This window comes from Notechis scutatus, unplaced genomic scaffold (assembly GCF_049901735.1).
Source record: "Notechis scutatus isolate UNSWTSFEM ecotype Mainland unplaced genomic scaffold, rNotScu1.2 NSCUCTG33, whole genome shotgun sequence".
NCBI classification, from domain to species: Eukaryota; Metazoa; Chordata; class Lepidosauria; order Squamata; family Elapidae; genus Notechis; species Notechis scutatus.
In genome coordinates this window covers 1-27,998 of record NW_028263113.1, presented here as the reverse complement: position 1 = coordinate 27,998, position 27,998 = coordinate 1, and the positions used below count along the sequence as shown (strand labels likewise).

Below are 27,998 nucleotides of genomic sequence, written 5' to 3'. Positions count from 1 at the left end.
GCTCTATGTTGCCCTTTTTTCTGAGTTGTGCAGGAATATGCACCCATGCTGGTGCACCAAATGTGTGCAGGTAACTTACGTCAGGTTTCCTGCCATGCCACCTGGTAAATGGTATTTCACCTGTTGTTGTATTAACAACGTTGTTCAATATGTTATTAGCACACATTGTAGCCTCCCCCCACAAATAATCAGGTAACCCAGAATCATTTAACATTGTTCTAACCATTGCCTGTAGTGTTTGGCCTCTTCTTTCAATAAAAGCGTTATGTTCTGGCCTGTATGGAGCAGACTTCTTATGCTCTATTCCAGCTACCTTAAGTCTGTTCTGGAATTTGTTATTAATAAATTCCGTACCATTATCTGTCACCAGGGTTATCAGTTGCCGTTTAGACTTTCTTTCAGCAAACTTAATCCAATTGAAAAAATGTTGATATGTTTCAGTTTTGCTTTTCATTAAATAGCAAAACCCATATCTAGAATAATGGTCCATAATGCTCAGTATATATCTAGCACCCCCCATACTGGGTTTCTTTGGACCTATGATGTCTGCAAATACCACTTCTAAAGGTTCTTTTGTTTTGAAACCATTTAGCCTATTTGCAGGCAATACTTTGCTCTTATCTTCACAGCAAACATTACAACGCAAATATTTATCACAAGGTTTTAACCTTATTCCTTCAGATAACTCAACTGTACGTTTTAGCATTTTAAAATTTACATGCCCCAAACGCCTATGCAATAAATGGATACATTCATTATGAGGTTTTATATTATTAAATACAGTTTGTGCCTCCCCTTTCTTACTATTATCTAAGACATATAATGTTCCATTTAAAGCTGCAGTTACCCTTTTGTTATCTTTTTCAATTATGCAATTATTATCCTTAAAAGTAATTACATAACCTAATTTATCTAATACCCTTACTGAAAGCAAATTAAACTTTAGTTGCGGTACATACAGCATTTTTATATCCTGGTTTATGCACGGACAATGTGCAAGACCTTCTCCTTTCGCTTTAAGATTCCAGCCGTTAGCAAGAGATATATGTTGAGAGCTTTTAGACATTTTTATAAATTTTGTCTTATCTCTTGTGATGCAGTGGGATGCGCCACTGTCAACCACCCATAGATCATTCTTCACATCAGAGTTGCTAAACGTGGCTAGTTCAAATGCTTTCTTTGGCTTTTTTATATTCTGGCTTTTTCTCTTTTTGCAAAACTTTGCCAGATGTCCTCTGCTTCCACAATTGAAACACTTTTTAATTGTGTATGCCGTCGAAGATAAATTCTCTTCTTTCTTATCTTCTCTCAGCTCGTCACGCTCACGCCTTCTTCTGGCTTCTTCTAATAGCCTGCCTGTAATCTCGGTTAATGAGAGGCTTTCTTTTGGCAATACCTCTAACGAAGTCACATAGTCATCATAGCTTTGATCTAATGAAGATAATATGATGTAGACTTGTTGCAGTTCATTAAATATAAGCTCTTTTTCATGCAATTCTTGAAAATGCTCTTCATACAGTTTAAATGAACTAACATATCTCCATTCCTCTGAAGATGCGTTCTTGAAAAAGCTTCCGTGTAAGATTTATATGTGCTCCTACACTGTCCCAAACATAAATCTTCCTGAGGTTCTCCCAGCAGTTTGCAGCATTTTCTTCTCCACGAATATGGACAAGCTGCTGATCACAGAGAGTCAGTCCTATGATGCATAAAGCCTGCTCATTCTTCAGTTTAAAGTCTTGTAACTTTTCGTTATCATCATCATCAGCAGGATCCCAGCTACTCACATCTGGTGGGTTTGCTATAATGTCCCACAAACCTTCTTTACGTGAAGTAAACTACCATTTCATTGACCATGAAACATAGTTTGTTCCATCCAGCCTGGATATCATGGACAGTTGTGACAAATTTACTTGTGCCATTGCTCTTCAGATATTTTGACTATTTTAAACTAATTAAAACAGTTTGTTTTTACAGTAATGTGCAACTCACACCAACTCTCTGCTATATCCTGGTTAGTTAGACTATGCTGCTGGGCCCATAACCAATGTTAGTGTTTGGGGATTAACCCCTAGCAGAGTATTGCAGCAGTAGTCAAGCCAGGCAGCCAAACGAGAGTGGAAGGGCCCCAGAGTATACACACACTGAACACAAACACTGTTTGTAGTTTAAATAGTTTTTAATCCATTTAGAGTTTAAAGCATTGTCATTCAGTCCATTAAGTCATTCACAGTATTTCCATCCAGTAAGACTCACTAGTATAGTCCAAGTTAAGAGTCCTTGCAATATCTTTATCAGCCGATAAAGATATCTTCTCCTCCTCCGGTGCCTCTCTCCAGAGGAACAAACGCTGGATATTCAGCAAGAAGTTCAAACAGTAGAACAGTAGAATTACGCAGTAAATCAGCAAACAGTAGCAGACAGGAACATCTCAGTCACAGGCACAGTCACAGTAACACAGAGGCAGTCGCAGTAAGACACAGTTAGTCGCAGTAAGCTTTCCAGCTTCTGGTGCTTCCTTATATTGTAACTTGTAACCGCACCCTTAATTGGCAAATTGCCTTCAGCATTGTGCTTAAAGTGATAAGCACTTAAACCATGATATCTAAGTTTTATATATTTATTCACCCAAACTATATTTGGTATCAATGTTATACCTAACAAACATATTGGATAAATTATATACCAACATCAAATATGGCTATAATGTTATACAGTTACCACATTTGGGACAATCAGACCACATGTCACTGCTTTTAACACTAGCATACATCCCTCTTAGGAGATAGGCTCTGCCTATAATAAAGACAGTGAAATCTTAGCCAGAAGATGCTTCCCAACAACTTCAGGATTGTTTTGAGAACACAAATTGGGACATCTTTTACCACGCTGACCTAGAGGAGCACACTGCAACTGTTCTGTGCTATATCAAACACTGCACAGATACTGTCACTGTAGATAAACATATTAGGATCTATCCCAATCAGAAACCCTGGATGACCAAGAAAGTCCAGTACCTCTAGCATGACAGGACCAAGGCCTTTAGGTCCAGTGATGGGGCAAGATACAGTGTTGCCAGAGCTAATCTGAAGAAAGGTATTCAGAAGGCTAAGACTGATTATAAGAGGAAGTTTGGGGATAATTTTTATAGCAATAACATGAGGCAGGTGTGGTGAGGAATTCAACAAATTACAAACCATCAACCAACCAATGTCATCCTTGCTCAGGGGGATGCTTCATTGGCAGAGGAACTTAATCATTTCTTTACTCGCTTTGAAGTGAAGACATCAGAGACAGATAAAATACAACCATCAGCCAATTGTAGCCTCCACCTCATTGTGGAGGAACAGGAGGTGAAGAGCATTCTGAGGGCTGTGGACCCTAGAAAGGCTGTTGGTCTTGATGGTATCTCTGGCCGAATGCTTAAAGACTGTGCTGATCAGTTTCCTGGAGTCTTTACCAGGATCTTCAATCGGACTTTAAACCAGTCCACTATTCCATCTTGTTTGAAGGCTTCCACCATTGTTCTGCTGCCAAAGAAGTTCCCTATCAATAACCTCAATGATTACAGACCAGTGGCACTCACTCCTATCATCATGAAGTGCTTTGGAAATTGGTCTGCCGGCACATCATTTCTGGTCCTCTACATACATTTGATAAACACCAGTTTGCATATAGAAGAAATAGGTCTATAGAGGACACTATAGATATCACTCTTCACACTGCTCTGACTCATCTAGAGCAGCAGGGGGGCTATGTGAGGATGCTTTTTGTAGATTTTAGTTCTCCATTTAACACAATTCTTCAACATTCCAAAAATGTTACAGAGGTAAGCATTTTCATACTTTCCTATGGAAAATATTTGTAAAGTTTCTTAGCTTGTGCTTATTTTTTTTCCCATGTGTGTTTTCAAATTAAGTCTGAATTATTTCAATGGCATGACTCAGATCAATATTGATCCTCAGATCAATAGATCCAAATTCCAATTTGCAAACTTAAAGAGAATTGTGGCCTCTTAATATCTCAGATTTTTAGTTAAATGAGTGATAATTTGACTGGGTTTTATTCCTACATTGAAAACTCATCCAAATATTTTCATTTTTTCAAATTCAGTGATGAATTTACTAGAGGTTTAAACAAATGCTTCTAAAATAGAGAAATCATTACAGGGAAGTTTGGTTCGTATTTTATGAACCTTTTCTTTTAATGAGTTGCTCCCTATTGTTTAGCTCTGATCTACAGATAATTATGTAACATTTGGGAAAATAGATGCAGACAAGCAAACCTGCACTGGAGGTCAAAATGGAGAAAACCTCCACAGCCACCATATATTTGCCTTTTGTGCTCAGGTAGGATGGAACAAAAGAGATCCACACACTGCAGAAGATCAGCATACTAAATGTGAGGCATTTGGCCTCATTAAAACTGCTGGGGAGATTCCTTGAGAAAAATGCTACTGTGAAACTGGCAGATGCCAGAAAGCCCATGTAGCCCAAGACACAATAGAACATGGTAGATGAGCCTTCATTGCATTGAAGTATGATCTCCTCAATTTCTGAATGAGTGTCAATGTCAGGAAAAGGGGAAAATGTGAACAGCCACACTGCACAGATGCCTGTTTGAATCAGGGAGCCAGAAAGAACAATGGAGGCAGCCAGTCCTCTTCCCACCCAGTTCCTCATTCTGGATCCTGGCTTGGTGGCCATGAAAGCCAGAACCACAATGATAGTTTTTGCCAGCACAGAAGACACAGCCACTGAGAAGATGATGCCAAAGCTAATTTGTCGGAGGAGACATATTATATCGCCTGGTGCAACAAGGAACTGCAGTGAGCAAAGGAAGCAGAGGAGGAGGGAGGTGAGAAGAACATAGCTGAGATTTCGGTTATTAGCCTTGACAATGGGAGTATGATGATATTTTAAAAATGTTGCCATAACCACAACTGTGCAGAGAAAAAAGAACATTGCCAGAATCACTAGACATATTCCCATTGGCTCTTTAAAGGATAAGAATGAAATTCTCTTGGAAAGACATGAATCTTGGTTCTTATTTGGATATTGATCATCTGGACATTTGGAACAGTCATCCATGTCTGGAATTAAAATATACATATATCATATATAAACATACATGCATTTGTGTATATATTTGAATTTCTATTGAGTTCTGTGATTATTTCATGAATATTATTATGTCACAGGTCTTTCATTTGCTTTTCTTAATAGCAAAATTGGCACTTACATTGTTAATCTGACTTTTTAATGTTTGGATTTTAAGATTTTATGTTTAGTATTTGTAATTACTTACTGTTCAATATTTCTCTGGATTAAGAGTTGCATTATGTTTTCAACACTTTTCCATGTATTCATTGGCACAGATATTATGGGAGAGTAATACAAAGATATGAAAATGAGAAGTTTACCCCAATGTACAAGAAATTGGGACTTTCAATGTTATTTTAATCAATTATATTACTTGCTTTATTTATTTTTTGTTAAACCAGAGCCAATTTTTAATTTTTAATTATTTGTTTGAAGTTTTCCAATTGGAAAATGAATCCTTCTTTTTGGGAGAGCACAATATGCTAAGAGATGTGAAAATTCAAGTACAACAACTACAACCCAGCTTCCTGTAGAGTCATAACAGAACTTGATTCACGAAGCTTCTTACCTTTCTGGCTTGACATTTTCTCTTTGGGACATGGATGACAATCATAACAGCAAAATGGTTTTCCCTCCTGCTTTCTTTTGAAATATCCAGGGAGGCAGCTCTCAGCACACATTGAAATAGGTAGATTCTATCCAATAAGTGAAATAAAAAGCAAAATGTTAGCATTCAGTCAGGTACTTTAATGTTTGGAAAACAATGAGGGCTGATTCTATCTTTATTTCTTTTTCTTTATCATCTTCATCAATCAGCATCAGCAGCATCAAAAAAATCTTCATTCTTAGTTTTATTTTACTGATCGCATAAATTGCCTCTTAAACTGGGAAATATTTTAGGCTGAAAGCGTGTCACAGTGCTGAATTTAATGGTATGATACTAAGTTTAATTGAAGTCATCTTTCTGGACATGTAATCTCTTATAGTGGAGATGTTTGGACATAGGGCATAGTGCTATTTTTGTTAAAAAACCAAATACAGCATATCAGTCCAAATATCACATGCTAACAGTCAAGTATGGTAGTGGAGGGGTGACTATTTGGGCTTGTTTTGTGGCCTGTCAACAGTCCTAATTAGCTAGCAAAAGAAACTCTTAAGACATTTTTTTAAATCTCCAAGAATATACTTTATTGAAAAGTGGGTATAGAAGTTCTAACATTTCATGAATGAAAACATAAGTTCCCCTTTCCCTTCCTGGATCTCTCCTTGGCTTTTATCCACCAATCGGTTGCACCTGGGTTGTTTCCAGAATAATCTCTCTACCTTGGTCATTCTTTGAGTTGATGACCTTTGGATGGAACTGTTTCTCTTGCATTACAGAGTTTCCCCCTCCCACAAACCACCTGCACATTCCAATGCCTTCCCTCCCCCTCCCATTATTGTTGTCTGATTTTGAGGATGCTGTGTAGTGAGTCAACCATAACACAGCTACAGATCCTGGGCACTTTGCAAGTCATTGAATCAACCACAAACTCTTCTGTATATCAAAGAATTTTAGGGTCAATTGTGAGGCCATCTGTCCAACAGATAAAACTTGGCCAACATTGGGTCATGAAACAGGACAATGATCCTAAGCACACTAGCAAATCTACAATTTGAAAAAGAAAAGAATCAAGATGTTGTGATGGCTTAGTCAAAGTCTAGACTAGATGATTTTTACTATGTCTTGATATATAAAACCATAGAACTCAAAGAGAATGTATTTACTTTTAATTTGGGGAAATAATATATGAATAATAAATATATTAGAATAACGTATGAATAAATACTTTAAATCTCCAATGACTTTTCAATTTTACTGAAACATATTCATGGAAACTCAATAATAATTTGTTTTTGTTTTTTAAAGAATTTTTATTTTTAAAAACAGACATACACATACAAAACATAAAAACACAAAACCATCTTCCATTTTATATACATATAGTGTGTCAGTTGGTTACAAATCTTTTGTGCTATTCTTTTGTAGTCATTTACTCACAATTTATATCAATTTTCACATTCTTGAAATAACATATGTTTGTATATTTATCAGTTATTAATCATCCATGACTAAACTATTTATTCCATCATTTTATACGAGATATTCCAGGTTTTATCTTAAAATTTATATTATACTTTCAACCAATGGTTATATATGTCTATATTATGTGTTATATCAATCTATTAAATTTCTATCACAAAATTATCTAGTCTATTACATTACCATGTCTTTTTGTCCAACCATTGATAAAACAAATCCCATATTATATAAAAAAATTTATCTTCTTCTTCTCTAATTTCAAATGTCAATTTACTCATTTCAGCACAGTCCATAATTTTTTTGATAACTTCCTCCTGCATAGGTATTTTATCATTTTTCCAATTCTTAGCAAATACAATCCTAGCCACTGTTAGTACATTTACAATCAAATATTTCAACTCTTTGTTGTATATTTCCAGTATAATTCCCAATAAAAATATCTCTGGTTTAAAGTCTATATGTTGTTTTATCGTTTTTTCCAACCATGTGTGAATTTTAATCCAATGTTTCTTCGCGTCTGAACATGTCCACCACATATGGTAATATGAACCAGGTATCTGATGACACTTCCAACATTTATCTGATTTATTCTTAAACATTCTTGCAAGTCAGGGGTAGATGCCACCTGTAAAACATCTCATAAAATTTTCTTTATATGCAGTTGACATTGTCATTTTATAATTTTGAAACCACAATTTTTGCCATTTTTCTAAATCAATTCCATATCCAAATTTTCCCCCAAGCAATCATTGTTTCTTTGTTCCTCCTCCAATTTAAATTCTAATAAGTGTCCATAAAGTTTTTTTATTACCTTTTCATCAGTACCCATCAAAATCTTATCTAAGTCAGTCAACTTATCATAAATACCTTCTGCTTTAACATCTTGGTCAAATCTAGATTGTATTTGCAAATATGAAAACCAATTCATTTTTACACCTTGTTCTTCCAATGCTTGCATAGATTTGTTCACCCTTTTCATTCAATATCTCACCATATCTAACTGTTTGTTCCTTTCTATATATTATTGGATAAGAAAAAGCTTCAATGGTAGATATCCATAGTGGAATTTTTTAAATAATATGGGCCAAGCCTTTTATTGTCCAAACGGATGCAAGTGATGTAGCAGTGGCAGCTGTTTTGCTGCAAAAGGACTCTCAAGGCTGACTGATGCCTTGCGCTTATGTGTCCAAAAATCTGACAGACACAGAGCGAAGGTGGGCAGTCTGTGAGAAAGAAGCGTTTGTCATACGATGGGCTTTGTTGACTTGGAGGCATTTTCTAGAAAGGGTGCCAGAGGCCTTTGAGGTATGGACTGATCATAAGAACCTTGAGGCTCTAAAGCAGGGGTCCCCAACCACGGTCCGTGGACCGGTCCCGTCCGCGGAACAACTCCTACCGGGCCGCTGGCTTGCTGGGCGCCGCCATCTTTTTTTATGAAAAAGTGCTTCCGGTGAGCTTTTCCGGGTAGAAAGCTCACCGGAAGCACGCTTTCATCAAAAAGATGGCGGCACCAGCACTTTCGGTGAGCTTTTCCGGGTAGAAAGCCATTTCTACCTGGAAAAGCTCACCGAAGCTGCGCCATCTTTTTTGATGAAACGCGTGCTTCCGGTGAGGTCACCGGAAGCACTTTTTCATCAAAAAGATGGCGGTGCCCAGCTGATGCCGGTACCGGCCGCAGCGCCAGCTGATGCCGGTATCGGGCATGGAGTAAAAGGTTGGGGATCACTGCTCTAAAGACTCCTAGGAGATTATCACCCAAACACGTCCGCTGGGCCCAATATTTCAAGTGATTCAACTTTAACATTAAATATATCCCCAGAGGGGAAAAACGAACTGGCAGATGCTCTGTCCAGAAAACCTCAGTTTGACAGTCACCGAGAGGAAATAGTACAAGCCTTAATTTCAGAAGCTCAATCGGTAGGCCAAGTGACCACTTGAGACCAAGCCAACCACAACACCAAACACCTGGAAGATAAGCTGACTACAGAATTGAAAATGGCCCTATTGACCGACCCTTGTTTCCTGGACCATCAAACCGAGTTGACAATGAATGATGGACTAGCTTGGAAAGGGACTAAGCTTTATGTACCCACAACCCTAAGACTACTAGTACTAAAGCGTAGCCACGACTCCCGGCTGGGAGGCCACTTCGGATTCCTAAAAACCCTACATTTACTGAGAAGACAGTTCTGGTGGCCAAAAATGAAACCTGATGTCGAGGACTATGTAAAAAGTTGCTTAGTTTGTGCCACGATGAAACACAGAACTGCCCAGTAAGAAGCTGGGTCCAAAATTCATGGGTCCATTCCCAATTTCAAAGATAATCAATCCGGTCACTGTCCAATTAAGTCTTCCTTGAATATTGGGGAAAATTCATCCAGTATTCCATTGTAGTTTACTAAAACCAGTTACTACATCAATGATAAGACCATTGCCAACTGCTCCCCCTAAACTGCTAATGGTACATACACATTATGAAATTCAAAAAATTCTCAATTCTAGATTAAACTGTGGCTGATTGCAATATTTGGTCTTATGGAAATGATACCCATTCTCGGATGCTAATTGGGTAAAGAGTTGGAATGTTCATGCTGATCAATTGGTTAACCAATTCCATGAGGATTTTCCCCACAAACCGAAGGGTCCTCATTGAGGAGGTGAAGAGGGGGTTAAGGAAAATGTGTTAACCCCTGTATCTGGTTTTTCCCCTTTCTTTTAGGAGGAGGAGTTTTCAAGGGGGGACACCTGTCAGCTTTAAAATTCAGCTGCCACATTTTTTAAAGAGAGTTGGAGGAGAGTTGGAGGATTGGCTCAGCTGCGAAGAGGTGTTTTAAGGCCTTGAAAACTTTCTGGCAACCCATAGTCCAAGCCAGGGGTTGACTTGGATTCGGTTTGGTAGGTGATGGGCCTGGTTTTAATAGCTCTGTCAATGGGAGGGCAATTTCAGCAAAGGATGGAATGAATTGTCTGTAGAAGTTGGTAAACCCCAAGAAACTTTGAAGTTGTTTTTGGGTTCTGGGGGTTGCCAGTCCAGCACCACTTTCACCTTTCCGGGGTCCATTTCAATCCCCAGGTTGGATATTTGGTAGCCTAAGTAGTCCAACAACTCTTTGTGGAATTCACATGTGCAGAGTTTCACATATAATTTGGTGGCTAGAAGTTTTTCTAGAACTTGTCAGACCAATTGAACATGTTCTTCCATGGTTTCGCTGAAGATAAGGATGTCTTTCAGGTACACGAGGACCCCCCGGTAAAGGTGCGGATGTAGCACCTCATTGATGAGCTGCATAAACACTCAGGAGCTCCCTGAAGTCCAAAAGGCATGACTTTGAATTGGAAGCTACCCAGAGAGCAGTTAAAAGCAGTTTTCCACTCATCTCCTTCTTTGATGCGGACCCGGTAGTAAGCTTTCCTGAGATCTAGCTTGGTGAATATCTTGCCCTTCGACAGGTGGTTCAATAAGTCCTTCATAAGGGGGAGAGGGTACAAGTTTTTGACGCATACCGCGTTCACACCTCTAAAGTCAACACACAATATCAACCCGCCATCTTTCTTCTCCTTGAACAACACGGGGGCAGCTAGTCTTGATTTGGCAGGCTCAATAAAACCTTGTTCCAAATTGCTGTTGATGTATTTCCTTAATTCAGTCATTTCAGCAGGCGTCATGGAATACATCTTTGGTTTTGGTAATTTCACCCTGGGTTCTAATTCTATGGTGCAATCAGTGGCTCGATGGGGAGGTAAAAGACATTACACTCCTCTTCACTGAATGCTTCAGCCAAGTCTTTGTATTGGTCGGGTACCTGGGGGTTATCTGGGAGAAGGTGGGATGCCATGGATGCTGGCTCAGGCTCTGGGTTCAAGCTGACTGATGGCTTTGTAGTGGGTGGAAGAAGGGGCAATGGGCCTGGTCCAATGAGGATTTTTCTGAATCCATCCTCCCATTTGATCATTGGCGCCCATTTGTCTAGCCAAGCAAGTCCCAGTATGATTGATTCTGACATCTTGGGGGCCACTATGAAGTATATGAGTTTTCAATGGGCCCCTAATTCCATCTTGATCAATTCAGTCATCTGAATGGCTGCCCCCCTCAATTAAAGTTCCACCCACTTGCTCAAATCTGATTGGGCGTTTTAGTGGGTTAGTCTTTATGCCCAATTGTTCAACAATGGGGAGTCTGATAAGACATCTAGAACACCCAGTATCAATGACAGCTTCTAACTCCTCAGCCTCCCCCGTGTTTGGTACCACTAACTTGACCTTGACTGTAAAAGATATGATGGGATCACTCACCATTGGGTCACCTTCGCAGGTCGGGTTCTCGGGGTTGTGGTGGCGGTCTGGTGGTCCATTGCTCCCATCTGTGCAGAGGGGGCTTTCCCAGCTGTGTTTGGTGAACCCGCCCCTGGCCGGAGGTCTTCCTTGATTCTTCCAACTTTTAACAGCTGGATTAGACTTCAACTGTGAAGCTTGTAGTACAGGAGCAGGGACCAGATAGTCTACTGCTCTATGGCCGGCTTGGCCTGATCGGTAACATTTCAGCATGCTGGTAGGTTGGGTATAAGCAGGTTCCCAGCTGTGTTTGGTGAACCCGCCCCTGGCCAGAGGTCTTCCTTGATTCTTCCAACTTTTAAGAGCTGGATTAGACTTTGACTGCGGAGCTTGTGGTACAGGAGCAGGAACCAGATAGTCTACTGCTCTATGGCCGGCTTCGCCACATCGGTAACATTTCAGCACCCTGGTAGGTTGGGTATGAGTAGGTTCAGCTGATCTGGTTGGCAGTCGGCAGTCTCCTAGCCACAATTCTCTTAGGCTGGAAGGGATTTCCTGTGTGGGTTGATGCTGTGATCTAAGCTGAGGGATGCAACATACCATGACTGTAAGGTCTCTGGGATTCCCCTAATTTCACAGGTCTTCTTTACTTCTGGATCAATGGCATTTTTAAAATAGTGTAAAGTCATTCTTTCAGGCCAATTCATGAGGTGGCTTGCGACCCTTCTAAAGTCCCAAATAAATTCTGACAAGGGTTGCTTGCCTTGCCTCATTTCCATTAACTTCTCTTCATTCTCTGCTACCCTGTCTGGATTTTCAAATCTGAGTCTTAATAATTGAATAAATCCACTTACATCACGTAATTCTGGGGCTTGTTCGTTGGGTAGTTGGGCCACCCAGTCTGAAGCATCCCCTTCATTCATCCCATTTGTTATGGCCGTAACCAAATTGCGCTCTGTGGCATATTGATCTCCAAATTGTTCTATATGGGATCGGATTTGAGTGAGGAAGTAATTGAAATGTTCATGGCAGTCATCAAATACGGCCTTAAAGGGTATTTGGCCTGGCCTGGGTCATGGTTGCGGAGGTGGCTGAGTAGTCCCCCTGTATCCTGGCTGGGTGATGCCTCTCTGGAATAGGGGTCCCCGTGGCCTCGCTGCCAGTTGGGGCTGCATTTGTGGTGGCTAGGAGGAAGATGGTTGTGGCCTGGTTCCCTGGTCGGGTGGAAGGCTGCTGTCTGCTGTCTGGGCAACCCCCCTTCAGACCAGGGCTGGGTTACTGCTGGCTGCCATGGGCATTGAATCCACCCCTGGCCTGCATAAAATCACCACCCTGGAGGGATACTCTCTGCAGGGGGCAAAATTCCCTCTGGAAAATGAGGGGATTGCCTCAGAGGCTGCAACATACCTCTGTCAGTTGATGCGTCTTTCTGGCTTCCTCCAACTGGCATCTGTATAGTCTCCTTCCTCCAATCAGACAGAATAGCAATCTGCCTGGGGCTCGAGAACCAGCTGGGTTACCTCTGGGTTATAACAACTTCTTGAGTTGAAATGCTTCAGTATAGCTCCCAAACCTCTTTCCTCTACTGTCATTCTGAAAGCATCCATCAACTCCTCCAAACAAAGGCTTGCAGATTCAATTAATGTTCCAGAGGGAGGGCCCCCATACTCTCCCCCCTGCATATCTCCAACTTTGGCTGATTGTTGATAATTCTCCATTTCAGGAAAAAGAACTCTGGGGTATCAGCCAAGCCCCTTCTAAAATAAAAGTTTCACTTGGGAAATAAATGTAAGGCATCTAGAAAGTATCCATGATATCAATCACTCCGAGACATTTCTCTCCAATTGATTTATTTAGAAACAGATCTGGCATGTCAAAGGCAAGTTCCCAAAAAGTTTAATTTTATTCTTGCTTTTTTGCCCTGCCAAATATATTTCAATACAATTCTATTTAAATCTTCAAAAAAACTCCTTCCCTAGTTGGATTGGAATTGTTTGGAATAAATATAAAATTCTAGGCAATACATTCATCTTAATTGTAGATATTCTCCCAATCAATGATAATGGTAAGTTTCCCCATTTTGTCAAATCTGTCGCAATCTACTGTTTGAGTTTAAAATAATTATACTCCTTCAGTGTACTACATCTTGATGTAATGTATATCCCTAAATACTTAACCTTATTTGTGATCTGTATTTCTAAAACTTCTTCCAACTCTTTCTTTCATCTTACTAGCATATTCTTTGTTAGTATCTTTATCTTTGTTGATTTTCAAACCTGCTACTTTTCCATATTCTTCTATTTTTTCTATTAATTTAGGTGCTGTTTCCAATGGATCTTCTAATATAAATACCAGATCATCTGCAAAAAGCTTGCAATTTATACTCTTCCTTTTGGATTTTCATTCCATTTATTTCTTTATCTTCTTTAATATTCCTATTCAACACTTCCAATGTTAACACAAACAGCAGGGGCAACAGTAGACAACCTTGCCTTGTCCCTTTTCTTATATCTATAGATTCTGTTAGTTCTCCATTTACCATAACTTTTGCAGTTTGTTCATAATATATCATTTCAATGGCTTGAATGAATTTTTTACCAAAGCCCATTTGTTCCAATTGCAATAACATAAATCTCCAACTCACATTGTCAAATGTTTTTTGTGTGTTTAAAAACATCAAAGCCATTTGCTTCTCAGGATGTGCCTCGTAGTATTCCAGAGTATCCAAAATAATTCTCACATTGTCTTTGATTTGTCTCTTTGGCAGGAATCCATTTAGATCAATATAGATAAAATTATCTAAGTATCTTTTTAGTCTTTCTGCCAAGATTGAAGCAAAGATTTTATAGACTGAATTTAATAGGGATATTGGTCTGTAATTTTTAACTTGCTGCAGGTCTGTATCTTCCTTCAGTTTAAGTGTAATGTATGCTTCTGTCCATGTTTTGGGTATTCTTTTCTTTAGTATAACTTTGTTCATAACTTCTAACAGGTGAAGATTCAATATTTCCTGAAAAGTCTTGTAAAATTCCACTGGTAAGCCATCTGGACCTGGTGCTTTTCCAACATTCTGTTTTTTTAAAGCTTCTGTTAATTCCATCATTGTTATATTCCCTTCTAGCATTGTTTCAATATCTTTAGGTATCTGACATTTAGGTATCGCTTTCTGTAAATATTGTTTGACTTTTTCTTCTTGAATATTCTCTTGAAAATACAATTTCCCATAGTAATCTTGTATAATTTTTTCTTCTCCTCATTTCCATAAGATGTATGTCCTTCTTCATTTATTAGTTGGCTAATCCTTCTTGATTCTCTCTCCTTTCTCAATTTATAGGCTAGCCATCTGCCTGGTTTATTTGCATCTTCAAAATAATTCTGTTTAGCATTTTTAATTTTTTGTGCTAGTTCCTCTTTTTCCATTAGTCCCATTTTATGTTTAATTATATCCATTTTATTTTTAATGTATTTTTTTGCAGGAAGTTCTGTAAGTCTTTTTCCAGTTTTTTATAATCATCCTCTAATATTTTGAAAGTCTTTTTCTGTTTTATATTTCTTTTCCTTGTATAGTCTATTATCAAGCCTCTTGTGTAGGCTTTCATCATGACCAGAGGTTCTGTAGAGATGTATCCTCTTTTCTATTTTATTTAAAGAAGAAAGCAAGTTCTTTCTCTATTTTCTGTTTAAAGTCTTTTTCTTTTAATATTGTATTATTTAAGGTCCATCTGGATCTGCTCTTGTATCTTCTCCAAGTAACTGTCACTGAGTTATGATCTGCCCAAGTGCTTGTTTCTATTTCGATCTCTCGTATGTTAGCCAGTAGTTCTGCTGACATCCATATCATGTCTATTCTAGACCATGAAGCATGTCTGTTTGAGTAAAAGATGTATTGATTACTCTCCATGTTTCTCTCTCTCCAAGCATCTTTTAAGTTGAATTATTCTGTTACTTGAAAGAAGGGTTTTGGTAATACCTTTCTAGCTTTCTTTGTTGATTTCTGTGTTTTGTAATCCAACCGATCATTAACTATTCCATTAGGATCTCCCATCATACAAATATTAACATAGTCCAATTCAATTATTTTCATATGTAATTTCCTGTAAAATTCTTCTTGTTTATCATTCAGAGCATAAATTGCAATTAAAAGTGTTTTAACATTATTGTCCATTATTTCCACCATCAAAATCCTTCCATCGTCATCTGTATAAATTAATTCTGCCAAAATTGTATCTTTAATATATAAAACCACACCTCTTTTTTACAGTGATGTAAATAATTTCCCTAATTTTTTTTTGTTTAAGTATATATTCATGTTGTTTTTTAATATGTACTTCTTGTAAGCAAATTATATCAAATTTCAATTTCTCTAGTTTATGAAATACTTTCCTTCTTTTAATAGCCAAATTAAGTCCATTTATGTTAATTGTAATTAATTTTCTTTCATCTATGTTAGGCTTTGTGAGGGGGTTTTATTGGTCTAGTAGGTCTTAATTCTCGTTGCTCTCTGGGTACACCACCTACTGCACCTTCTTCTTTCTCTTTTTCAATTACTGCTATACACTCCTCTTGGAATTCAATTAGTGACTCTTCCTTTCTAGCTTCTTCCTCTTTTCCTCTAAAATATTCTAAGTAGAATAGCTCAGCTTTTTCAAATATGTCAATTCTGTGTCTTTGTTCCTGCCAGGTGAACAAGAGGCCTTCTGGCATCAGCCATCTGTAATTTACTCCTCTTTTAAGTAACTTTTAAGTCAAAAATAAATATTCCCATCTTTCTTACTCTTCTTGGTACCTGTTTCAGCACCACAATTTCTTTATCTTTGTACTTTAAGGTTTTCTGTCTTGCCACCTGTAGTATCTGTGTCTTAATAATCTTTTTAGTGAATCTAATATGAACTTCTCTTGGTAGTCTGTTTCTCATTGCGTATCTTGTATATACACGAAACACTTCATCCATCCCATCCATCATCCATCCCATCCATCATCTTCTCTTTGGTTATCTCTAATGCTTCTAGTATTTGCCAGTATTTCTGTCATTATTTCAGCAAGATTTTCACCTTTTCCTTCTTCTACATTTTGAAATCTTAGGTAGAATTCTGATCTGTCAATTTTCCATCCTAATGGTTTGCATCTGCGCTTGTCAATATCACTCAATCGAGTGTCAATATCTCCAATTTTCTTATCCCTTTGTATATCTTCTCCTTCAATTTTCTTAATTCTGTCCTCATATTTCATCACCATCTGTTGAATATTCTCTACTTTCTCATCTGTCTTTTCAGTTCTTTGCTCAATATTCTCAGCTCTTTGCTCAATATTCTCTATTCTCTTTTCAATCTTCTAGATTCCTTGCATAATCATCTGTAATGTCACTTCTCTTTCTTCTGTTGTAAAATTGTCTGTATTGACTGTTGTCTTCCAGATGGTGAAGAGGCTATTGGTATTGAGGAAGCTGGTGCTATTGTCTTTCTGCTCATCTTGTGCTTACCTGTAGAGAGGAAGAGAGAAAAAGGAAAAAAGGAAAAAAAAGGAGTACAGGCAGGCAGCTGCCACTCCAAAAAAAAGGAGGGGGGAGAAAAATCTTCAGGCACTTATGTACCTTAATCCAATTATTTCTCTTAATAAAAAAGAGAAAAGGAAGAGGATTAAAAAAAAGTTAAAAAAATTACATTCTAGTTTCTGGAATAGAAGGTTAAAATCCAAACATAAAAATCCAAATGGGGGGAGGGGTAGAAAAGGAGATGGAAAATAATCTAGAGTTAAGCCAGCTGCTGCCACTAAGTATCCAAGGCTCTTTAATAAATCAAACTCAGTGTTTCTGGTTCCCGTATTTTCAAGGTCACTTCAATCTTCTTTCTTTCAATTTCAGCTCAAAGCTCTGATTATTTAGTTTCACAGATGAGCACCTGTATAAACAACCTACCATGCTCATCCCACTATCTTTTCCATTGCAAAGCTCAAAGTCCTTGAGTATAGCAAGTACATAAACAAGCTGAGAAAGAAAGAAACAGTATGTCCAAGCCTCTAAATGGCAGTGCTACTTTCCCCCCCTTCACTTTCATTCCTCCCTCTTGTATCCAATACCAGAAACAAAGAGAAAATGGAATCCTTCCTTTTTTTTTTTTGAAAAAAAAATGCAACTCAAATCCAAAAGAAGAGTCTTAATCAAAACAGACTTTTAAAAAATTATTTAAAAAATAAAAATAAAAACAAAGATGAAAATTTAAAAGAAACCAGTCCAGTTTGAAGTTCAGTAACTTTACCAAATTCAAAGTTCCAATAAAAAGGGAAAAAGAAAAAAAACTTTCACTTTAACTAGTTTAATTTTGCCACCTAAACTCTTTCCTCTTCACTTTTAATTTCACTTTAAATCTTTCAGGATGTTCTCTTCAAGCAATAATAAGTAAAAGTTCATCTCACCAAACTGACACACTTTCCTTCAATCTCTTCCATTCCAGAGCTGTCCCAACTTCAGCAGCTTGAATGGCTGCCTCTCTGCCACTGGCAAAAGGGCTTTTCCTGGATCAACCAGGGACTTTGCGATGTCCCTGGGATTGACAGGACGTGCCCTCCTCAGTCACCATCTCTACAGGACAGTTTAGGTCCGGTGGGACCGTCCTGCAATGGAGATATAAGCGGCGATCTTGGAGCTTCAAGATTGCACGCTGTACCGCTGAGATGCCAGCTCCACCCCCCCTCCATAGAACTCAAAGAGGATGTATTTACTTTTATTTTGGGGAAATAATGTATGAATAATGAATATATTAGAATAATATATGAATAAATACTTTAAATCTCCAATGACTTTTCAATTTTACTGCAACATATGCATGGAAACTTAATAATAATTTGTATAATGGATTAGATACTACTGATTTTAAGAAATGTATAATTCTTATATTGAATAGAATAGAATAACAGATTTGGAAGGGACCTTGGAGGTCTTCTAGTCCAACCCCCTGCCTAGGCAGGAAACTCTACATTCAGACAAATGTTATCCAACATCTTTTTTAAAACTTCAAATGTTGAGCATTCACAACTTCTGGAGGCAAGTTGTTTCACTGATTAATTTTTCTAACTGTCAGGAAGATTCTACCTAGTTTTAAGTTGCTTCTCTCCTTGATTAGTTTCCACCCATTGCTTCTTGTCCTGCCCTCAGGTGCTTTGGAGAATAGCTAGACTCCCTCTTCTTTGTGGCAGCCCCTGAGATATTGGAACAATGCTATAATGTCTCCCCTAGTTCTTCTTTTCATTAGACTAGACATACCCAGTTCCTGCAACCGTTCTTCATATGTTTTAGCCTTCAGTCCCCTAATCATCTTTGTTGCTGTTCTCTGCACTCTTTCTAGAGTCTCAACATCTTTTTTTAAGTTGTGGCAACCAAAACTAAATGCAGCATTCCAAGTGTGGCTTTAGCAAGGTAGTATTAATACTTCATGTGATCTTGATTCTATCCCTCTGTTTATGCAGCCTAGAACTGTGTGGGCTTTTTGGCAGCTGCAGCAAACTGCTGGCTCATATTTAAATGGTTGTCCACTAAGACTCCAAGAACCATTTCACAGTTACTACTATTGAGCAAGGTATCACATACCTGTGCTTATACCACTTATACTTTTTCCCAGTTCTATACAGATCCATTTCAAATGAAATAATGTCTTTTTCCCCTTTCTATGTTAAAAGATACAGAGGTATCATTTAGATTCAGATAATTCTCACTTACTGACCACTTCTTCAGTCCCTGTTTAAAGTTGCAATGCTGAAAAAATAGATTTATGGCTATTACTATTTTCACAGTTTGTGGCTGTTACAATGTCTGCACTGTCATGTGGTCAACTCTTGTGACTTCAAGTTGGCTTCTGACAAGCAAAGTCAATAGGAAATCTAGCAGGAAGTCTCATGTTGTAGTCATGGAACATCCTGGTTAAGGCCCAAGAGTGATTTGCTAATGATGGCAGCTGGATCTGATGCTGCAAGTCAGTGCAGTCAAGAGATGTTTCACGTTATGACTGCCTCTTTTCATAATAAAGTTGCCAATCATGGTTTGTAAGTGAGAATTACGTATAGTCCAGGGGTGTCAAACTCCCAGCCCACAGGCCGGATGTGTCACATGCTGGTTTAGTGAAGCAGCAAAAAGTCCCAATATGTCATGTGACACTGCTGTGATGATGTGAGTTTGACACTCCTGATCTAGTCATTCAAACAAAACCATCTATTTTCAAAACCATACTTGATGGAAAGTGCTGGGCCAAGTGATGTCTTCCTCATGAATGGTGAACATTTGGTCTTCAGCAGCCCAAGGATCCAGCTTCCCAACTTTCACTCGATGAATTGATTGATTGGGGAACGTGACCCAGTTCTCGATATCCAGTCCAGTAACAAATTCTCCATTCTCATGGAAAGAAATTTTATTTCCAATGTTATTGTTAAATGCAATTCTTTTCAAAAAGAAGTGGAGCTGAATTGAGAAATAATTCAATATTTTTGTGGAAAGAAAAAAGCAGAAAGAATTATCATAGTTAATATATAGGATTACATGACAGCTCAAAACAGTTTACAGATTACGAAAGGGCCTGTCAAATCAAAACTGGTAGTTGTACTGTTACTGCCTCAAGTATGCACTGTTATTATAGTTACATGCTGGTGGAACTCTTGAGTAAGAAAGTTATAATTCTCCCAGAGTGAATCAGGAGACACAGCAGATGTCAGAGCAAACTGATTGGTAATGTTCCTTGGTGTGTTTATTTGGAATGGAACATTAAACTAGAGCTCGATTGGGAAGTCATTGCTGTCCTAAGCATAAATTCTAGAGACTTGGCATAAGAGAATAGGATCCTAGAGGCTATTTTATAGTCATAGCTGTTATTCTGGAGCCAGAAATACAGTTGAATTCAGATGAATGGTCACTTGCAAGGACACCCTTTAATATATGTAGGTTTAGCCAAATGACTATTTCAGCCAGAAAAAGCCTTCAAAGCATGATTGCTGATCTTTTGAACAATAGGTGAGGTGGATTTTTTCAACTTCAGTATTGGGAAGGAGACATCTGTGTTGTGTATAGAGGGTGTGGTTACTGTAGTCCAATGTAGCATTGAAGTTCCCTCACAGAAGTACAAATATACTGGAATAGTATAAGGACAACAGTTTCAAGTTCATTCCACAATCATCTGATCTGAGGTTTCTGTCTCATTGGGGACATAGAAACATTTATTACCAACAGCAAATGGTGACTGGATTGATTAACATAGTTATGGCATATGATTTGAATGGGGGTATTATTGTGGCATGTAAAATAGTGGAGACTAAGACCTCAGGCTATTTTTCACTCTTCAGTGCCCCAATGGGAAATAAATGGAATTAATAAAGTAGAAGTTCATTTGCAATTCATGTTTCCTGGATTAATGTGTTGTCTTGGTAAATGAGCTAAACAGAGGTCTCTTGAAAATGCAAACCAAATTTCCAGGTTAGAAGGGTGACTTTATGCTGGTCATTTGGATCACAAGCAGTTGCCTTTCAAACCAGAGGCTGAGAGTTTTTGTAGAGGTGGTAGCTCCCCATTTCTGGGATGTCTATAATTATGTCTAATTTAGTGGGGAGGAAGATGGAGTTTCAGGCTATTATTAGCAACCAAAGAAAAAGAGTGGAGTGGAGTGGATAGATATGTCACAGGTGACTGAGCAGCACTGGATACTTGGCCTCTATAAGAAAATCAAAAGGAAGTCTTGGGACTTTTCCTACATAATAATATCTAGTAATCTCTTCTATTTAACTTGTACTAAGGACATTGTAAATGTTTATCCATAACTACCAGTGAGGCTTTCTTTGCTAACTTTGCCCATCACAGGGAGGGGCAGCGTAGGCAAAAGCTAAACTTCAGGTAGCCACAGCCTAGCAGAAAGGAGTTAGAGAACAAGTTAGTTTGCAAGACCAAAGCAGGAAGAGAGTACCTTCAAGATTAGTGATCCCATAAGAAAAAGGAATAAAGAGAAAATACACAAGAAATTCCTTACTTTCTATTTGCAATTTGCTGACCCTTCTGATTTGCAATTCACATCTCACTTCCAACATATTTGCTACTGAGAAGATTACCTGACATGGCTGTACATCCTGAAGACTAGGTTTCCTGCTACTCAGCTTTCTCTTATATGGTTGTTGAGTCACCTGTATGGCATGTAAAGCATGTGCTGCAGCATACACTGCATTATATATACAGTAACTGGGACTGGTCATCTTCATTTCAAAAAAAGAACCAGGAAGGCTCTCCAGTTTCTCCTTCCCAGTGCAGATACCCTCAGTTTTCACATTTGCAGATTGGTCTAGAAATTCACAGCCAAATGCATGCTCCCATACATCTTTAAGGAAACCATCTTGGGGAAAGAATGAGAAATGGTTTCTTGTCTGAAGAAAATGCTGGAATCCTTCAATTTCATTTGAATAAGCTGCAAAGGACAGTGCACCATGGAGAACTTGTATGTCCCAGCTCTTCTGATAAAAGAATGATGCAAGAATCATTTGGGAAGCAATGATCCACACCTTGCTTTTTGGCTCTATAGAAACCGTTTCCATTTCAGGTAGATATAACAACCATCTCAAATGTAAAACATATTTATCATTGATTATTACAACATTAGCTTTGCTGTTAGTAAAACGATGAAATGTCTCCACAAGCCATTTCAGTCCATCATCCACATTATTGATATAAATTGTTCGGAGTTGCTCTAAGAAGGCAATACATATACCATGAAGAGATAACCATGAAAAAATCAGTTGTTCGAATTTTGCTCCACCATATCCTTTCACAAGTATCCCAACCCAGGTCCACTTAAAATGCAGAAGTAGCTGAAGAATCCCCCTGAAATGGAATTCTTCATCTGGAACCATGTGGTAATAAAAGGGAATTTCAGTTTTACCATGCATGCTTGGAGGGGGGCCGTATAGAAACTGTAGAAAAAACAACAACAGGAAAATGATTGACAAAAACCATATGTATCTTCTGCAAGTATAGTATTCTAAAATGTCTCAGAATATGCTCTCACACTATTTATGTGCATGAAATATTTGTGAGATATGATTGTTTTGTATTCCAACTGCAGAGTTGTATGATTATGATTTTTCATCCTCTTTCTACTTAACTTAATTAACTTCATTCTCTTTCTTAACTTCATTCTCTTAACTTAACTTGGGAGGACCACAGAAATTCAAAGCTTCTGCTCAATAGGATATTTATTAATGGTTCATTTTTGAAACTTACCTAACATCAAATTTGGAAAATGAATCCACATTGCTTTCTGCTTCAATAAATACAATTTCTTAAATATATTCATATAATGAAAGTCTTACCTGTGGGACCTTATAAATGCTTAAAATATCTGCCATATCAAAAGAAATTGCAGGATCAAGAGTCCCAACAACTGATACAAGGTCGTTCAGAAGGCCACATTTGTAGTTGGGAATGAATAGGTTCTGATTGGAGAGAAGTTCCATTGTGGCATGATATGTGTTCTCTCCACCATAAGTATCATATATTCTAAAGCCCAAGGTGATGTTAGGTAAGAGCTGGAGGTCTTCATTGATCTTCTTCACAGCAAATAACATGGTCAAAATATGCTGATAATACTTGATCAGAACTCTGCAATGGGAATTAGATTCTGCATCAAATGAAATTTTGTATCTGAAAATGGCAGTGAAATTGAGCTCCATAAGAATTATGTTAATTGATTTATTAGTAACTGGTCAAATTTCAGTGAAGTCATTGCTAGCATTTCTTAAAAGTGCTTGTTAATTATATGAAAGTTGTGTCTTTTTATTAATTTAATAAGCAATTTGAAAATCCTAAAATATGTCAAAGTTTAGTCTTAAACAAGACTTAAGGTTTTTCTATCTTAAGAATAGTACCAAAACCTAGCATTAATGCCTTCATTATTTTAATTATAAGAGCTTCATATATTAGTAAAACCAACTTTTTAAATAAAATTACAAAAATAGAATAAGACCTTTATTCATTAAAACATCATGAGGACATGTATTTCTTTTTTCCTACTCCAAAAAGTTTCAGCATAACAACACAGAGATGTCTCTGTTTATTGGTGTTTTATTATTGAGGTAAAGCATTTTTGACTTAATAGTATTATTCATATGGTTAAATGCATTTTCCTTTGCTTGAGAAGCAGTTTTAGAAGCTGACACTGTAATTCCCAATATTGTATAGAATCTCAGAATAACAAAGGACTAAATGATTATTTTTATTTTTCTCCCTGCTATAAGGAACACAGAATCTCACTATTGGTTTTCTTTAGAAAGCACAATAAAACATATAAATTGAAAAATATTACTTTAGTTTTATATTTATATTTTAAAATTTATATGTGCAATATTGGAATAAATTATGACTCATAGGATAAATTTATAAAATATTTTTGTCTAGATTGACGCAATGCGATGGGTAAAGAAAACAATAATATCTTACTGAGGTTCACCAATATCAAAATGCTTGGGAACTTCCTCAAAGTTTTCTACATTTCTACTTTTGAAGACAAAAGATGTAATACCACCAACGATGAAGTCACCTGCTTGAAAATATTTGTGAGGAATTGGGATGGGATCTTGAATTCTACATGTCATTGGTTGGACATTACTAGATATATGTGGTAGTAATAGAAGAAGAATCAATATCATCATGACCCAGCTGACAAAGGTTCTATTATTCCCTGTCAAATATAGTAAAGATTGTAAAAAATATTCTCTGTTCCTCATATAACTTCCATTTTATTTGAAACTTTAAAATAAAAAAAACATTCTGCGATGTCACTCTTATAATGTTCGTACCTGCTCATGAAGTCTCAGAACAAGTTTTTCAAAACATATGAAGGATTTAAACTGTCCGTCAGGAATTGTTGCTCATTTTTCCAAGTAAACATAAATTGTTCATAATGGTTTTGAGAAGCAGCAATGTTAATAATAATCTTTTTGATAATTATAAAGGAAGGGGAAAGCAAAGTGCAGCCTTTAAATTTCCATTTCTCTGTGGAACTAAGGATATGAGCCTTGGTGGCGCAGTGGTTAGAGTGCAGTACTGCAAGCAACTCCTACTGCAATTTGGCAGATCGAATCCCACCAGGCTCAAGGTTGATTCAGCCTTCCATCCTTCTGAGGTGGGTAAAATGGGGACCCAGATTTTTTGGGGCAATATGCTGACTCTGTAAACCTCTTAGAGAGGGCTGTAAAGCACTATAAAGTGGTATATAAGTCTAAATGCTATTGCTATATCCTTCTCAATTCTGAACACAGTATAAGCAATTCAACACATGAATGGAATGACATGGCTGAAAAGAGATAATTGTCATCAAATGTTGAAGGAGATATTTTTGAGAGGAAAAGTGAGACAGAAAATAGTAATGAGTCTGTGCTTGATCCTAAAGCCAGGCTAAACCTATAATTTTCACCTTCATTTTAAAAATATTTTTGTCTTGAGGGTGACCTCATTGAGAAGTAGCAATTGCTGGTGTTATTTTATGTCCATAGTAGACTAACTAAATATTTTAGGGCAGTTTACAGGATAACCTTGTAATCTTAAGAACATAAGTGGTAACCTGAAGGGCCTACTGTTTAAAAAAAGGAGTGAAACTGGAACACCCTATGGAGCAAAGTAAAACTTCTCCCTCTCCTTTGGCCACAGGTCCACCTACTCTTTGAGCGGGAGTTGTGAATCCAAAATGACCCCTTGTTTGCATATCTTCATCCAACAGTATGAATGGAAAGTCCTCAGACCCAGGGTGGAGTTTCAATATACACAATCATGAGTCACTTATAGACAATGATCTCTCATCCCTTGATTGGCAATCTCTATTCGCTGGATGCAATACTGTTGAAGACCATTACGACATATTTATACTTGAAGTTAAAAGAGTCATCAAACTATATGTACCAACAACAACTCCCCCCCGCAAAAAAACCAGATTACCCATAACAATAAGGAAACTTCAATCCAAAAAGAGATCACTCTGGTGGAAAAACAAATCTGGTCACGTTGCCAATTTCAAAAGCTGATACAAAAATTTATGCCACCAGATAAAGATTGAATGCACCAATTATCACATTAAACAAGAGGAAAATCTTCTATGCACCAATTCCACCCGTGCTTTTTACAATTTTGTAAACAACAAACTAAAAGACTCAAGGTCCATCCCACCCCTGATAGGACCTAATGGTAAAGACTGCAATGACGACACCATTAAAGCCAACATCTTTAACACATTCTTCGGCTCAGTATTTGTAAACAGCAATAGATCATGCCCAGTATTTCCTAGCCAAACCACAGACAACTACAATGATCTAATACATATCGATTTTACTGAAGACAATGTTGAAAAAGCACTACACAATCTAAAACCATCTCTATCTATTGGACCAGACGGAATAAGTGCTTACTTCTTTAAAAAGCTATCCACTGCAATAGCCGAACCTCTAAGCATAATCTTTGAAAAATCTTTCAGGACCAGCTCCTTGCCAAAACTATGGTCATAAGCCACAGTCATGCCCATCTTCAAAAAGGGAGACCCCCGTCTAGTTGAAAATTACAGACCAATCTCCTTATGCTGCATCACCTGTAAAGTCATGGAATCAATTATTAACCAATCCATTATCCTCCACTTAGAGACAAACAACCTACTCTCCAATAAACAATTTGGTTTCAGGAAAAAACTATCCTGTAATCTGCAACTCTTACACTGCAAAAACATATGGACTACACAACTCGATCAGGGCAAAACAATAAATGCAATCTACATAGACTTCTGTAAAGCCTTTGATTCAGTGGTACACGACAAACTACTCCTAAAACTAAAATCTTATGGTATCTCTGGACAACTGCATAACTGGATAGAAGCATTCCTGTCAAACAGACAACAAATTGTCAAAATTGGGAGTGTCCTATCAAATTCTGTACCTGTCAATAGTGGTGTCCCCCAAGGCAGTGTTCTTAGACCAACTCTCTTCATACTCTACATAAATGACCTCTGTGATCATATTAAGAGCAACTGCATTCTTTTCGCTGATGATGTAAAGCTGTTCAATACCACAGACAATACTGCTACCCTTCAAAAAGATCTTGACTATGTATCAGAATGGTCAAACAAATGGCAACTTCAAATCTCAACAAATAAATGCTCTGTCTTACATATTGGCAAAAAAAATCAGAAAATAAAATTCAAGCTGAATAGTCAAGATCTTGTTGATGATCCAAGCTCTGTAAAGGACCTTGGAATACTCATCTCTAATGATCTAAGTGCTAGAGCCCACTGTAACTACATAGCCAAAAAGGCATTAAGAGTTGTTAACCTAATCCTACATAGCTTTCTCTCTGGTAATATCACACTACTAACTAGAGCATACAAAACATTTGTTAGACCAATACTCAAATATAGCTCATCAGTCTGGAACCCACATTATATATCTGATATTAGCACTGTTGAGAAAGTCCAGAAATATTTCACAAGAAGAGTTCTCCACTTCTCTGCTCGTTGTAGAATACCCTATGCCACCAGACTTGAAATTCTAGACCTAGAAAACCTTGAATTACGCCGTCTTCGGTCTGATCTAAGTATGGTATATAAAATCATACATTGCAATGACTTACCTGTCAATGAATACTTCAGCTTCAACCATAACAACACAAGAGCACACAATAGATACAAACTCAAGGTTAACCGCACCAAACTTGATTGCAGGAAATACGACTTCAGCGACAGAGTGGTCAATGTCTGGAATACTCTACCTGACTCTGTGGTTTCTTCCCCAAACCCCAAAAACTTTACCCTTAGACTGTCTACTATTGACCTCACCCCTTTCCTAAGAGGTCTGTAGGGGGCATGCATAAGCGCACCAACGTGCCTACTGTCCCTGTCCTATTGTTTCTTTTATTTTTCTTATATGTACCCATTTCATGTATTCATAACTATGTATATACTTATACCTATTATCTTGACAAATCAAATAAATCAAATCAAATCATTTCATCATTAGTCCTTCCCAAACAGACCCACTCAACTTCAAGACATTTAAACAGGACCTCAACAGCCTTACTTGGCCAATAGGAGTTTAAACTTGTGTGTAATATTGATGGTTGATGATACAAAATCCCAATGTGCTGGATTAAATCCAGTGATTCATGTGATTGTTAAACAATAGAGATGACAGTGACAAATCCTGTAGTATCACACATAACAAGGACTTAGGTAATGAATTATCTCCCCCACACCAACATTAACTGGACATGAGCATAAAGAAAAGACAAGAACCACCACAAATGCTGATCTCAATTCCAAAGCCCCACTACCAATTTAGAAGGATACTATGGTTGATAGTATCAGAGGTCACTGAGAGATCAAGGACCACTGTGACAGATGCACACACTCTGTTCCAGCTCCATCACAGACCATGAACAAGTAGAACCAGGATGTTCCCAAAGAGGAGACTACTATTCACTCCCTTCTTAAGAGACCATTGATGAATTTTAATATAATGGATGATTTATTGCCTGCCTTCAGCCTTCCCTT

The 27,998-nt window shown here is 37.7% G+C and overlaps 1 protein-coding gene across 1 annotated transcript; it reads right to left on the bottom strand.

The window, feature by feature from the left end:
• Nucleotides 1-4,140: 4,140 nt before the first annotated feature.
• Nucleotides 4,141-24,066, bottom strand: LOC113427479 (vomeronasal type-2 receptor 26-like). Its single transcript, XM_087948656.1, has 5 exons — nt 23,912-24,066; nt 22,786-23,116; nt 19,676-19,903; nt 5,671-5,797; nt 4,141-5,092 (listed from the first exon to the last, which is right to left on the bottom strand). Exons 1-5 carry the CDS (start codon nt 24,064-24,066, stop codon nt 4,188-4,190), a joined length of 1,746 nt encoding a protein of 581 aa, XP_087804782.1. The 3' UTR covers nt 4,141-4,187.
• Between the last annotated feature and the right edge of the window lie 3,932 nt (nt 24,067-27,998).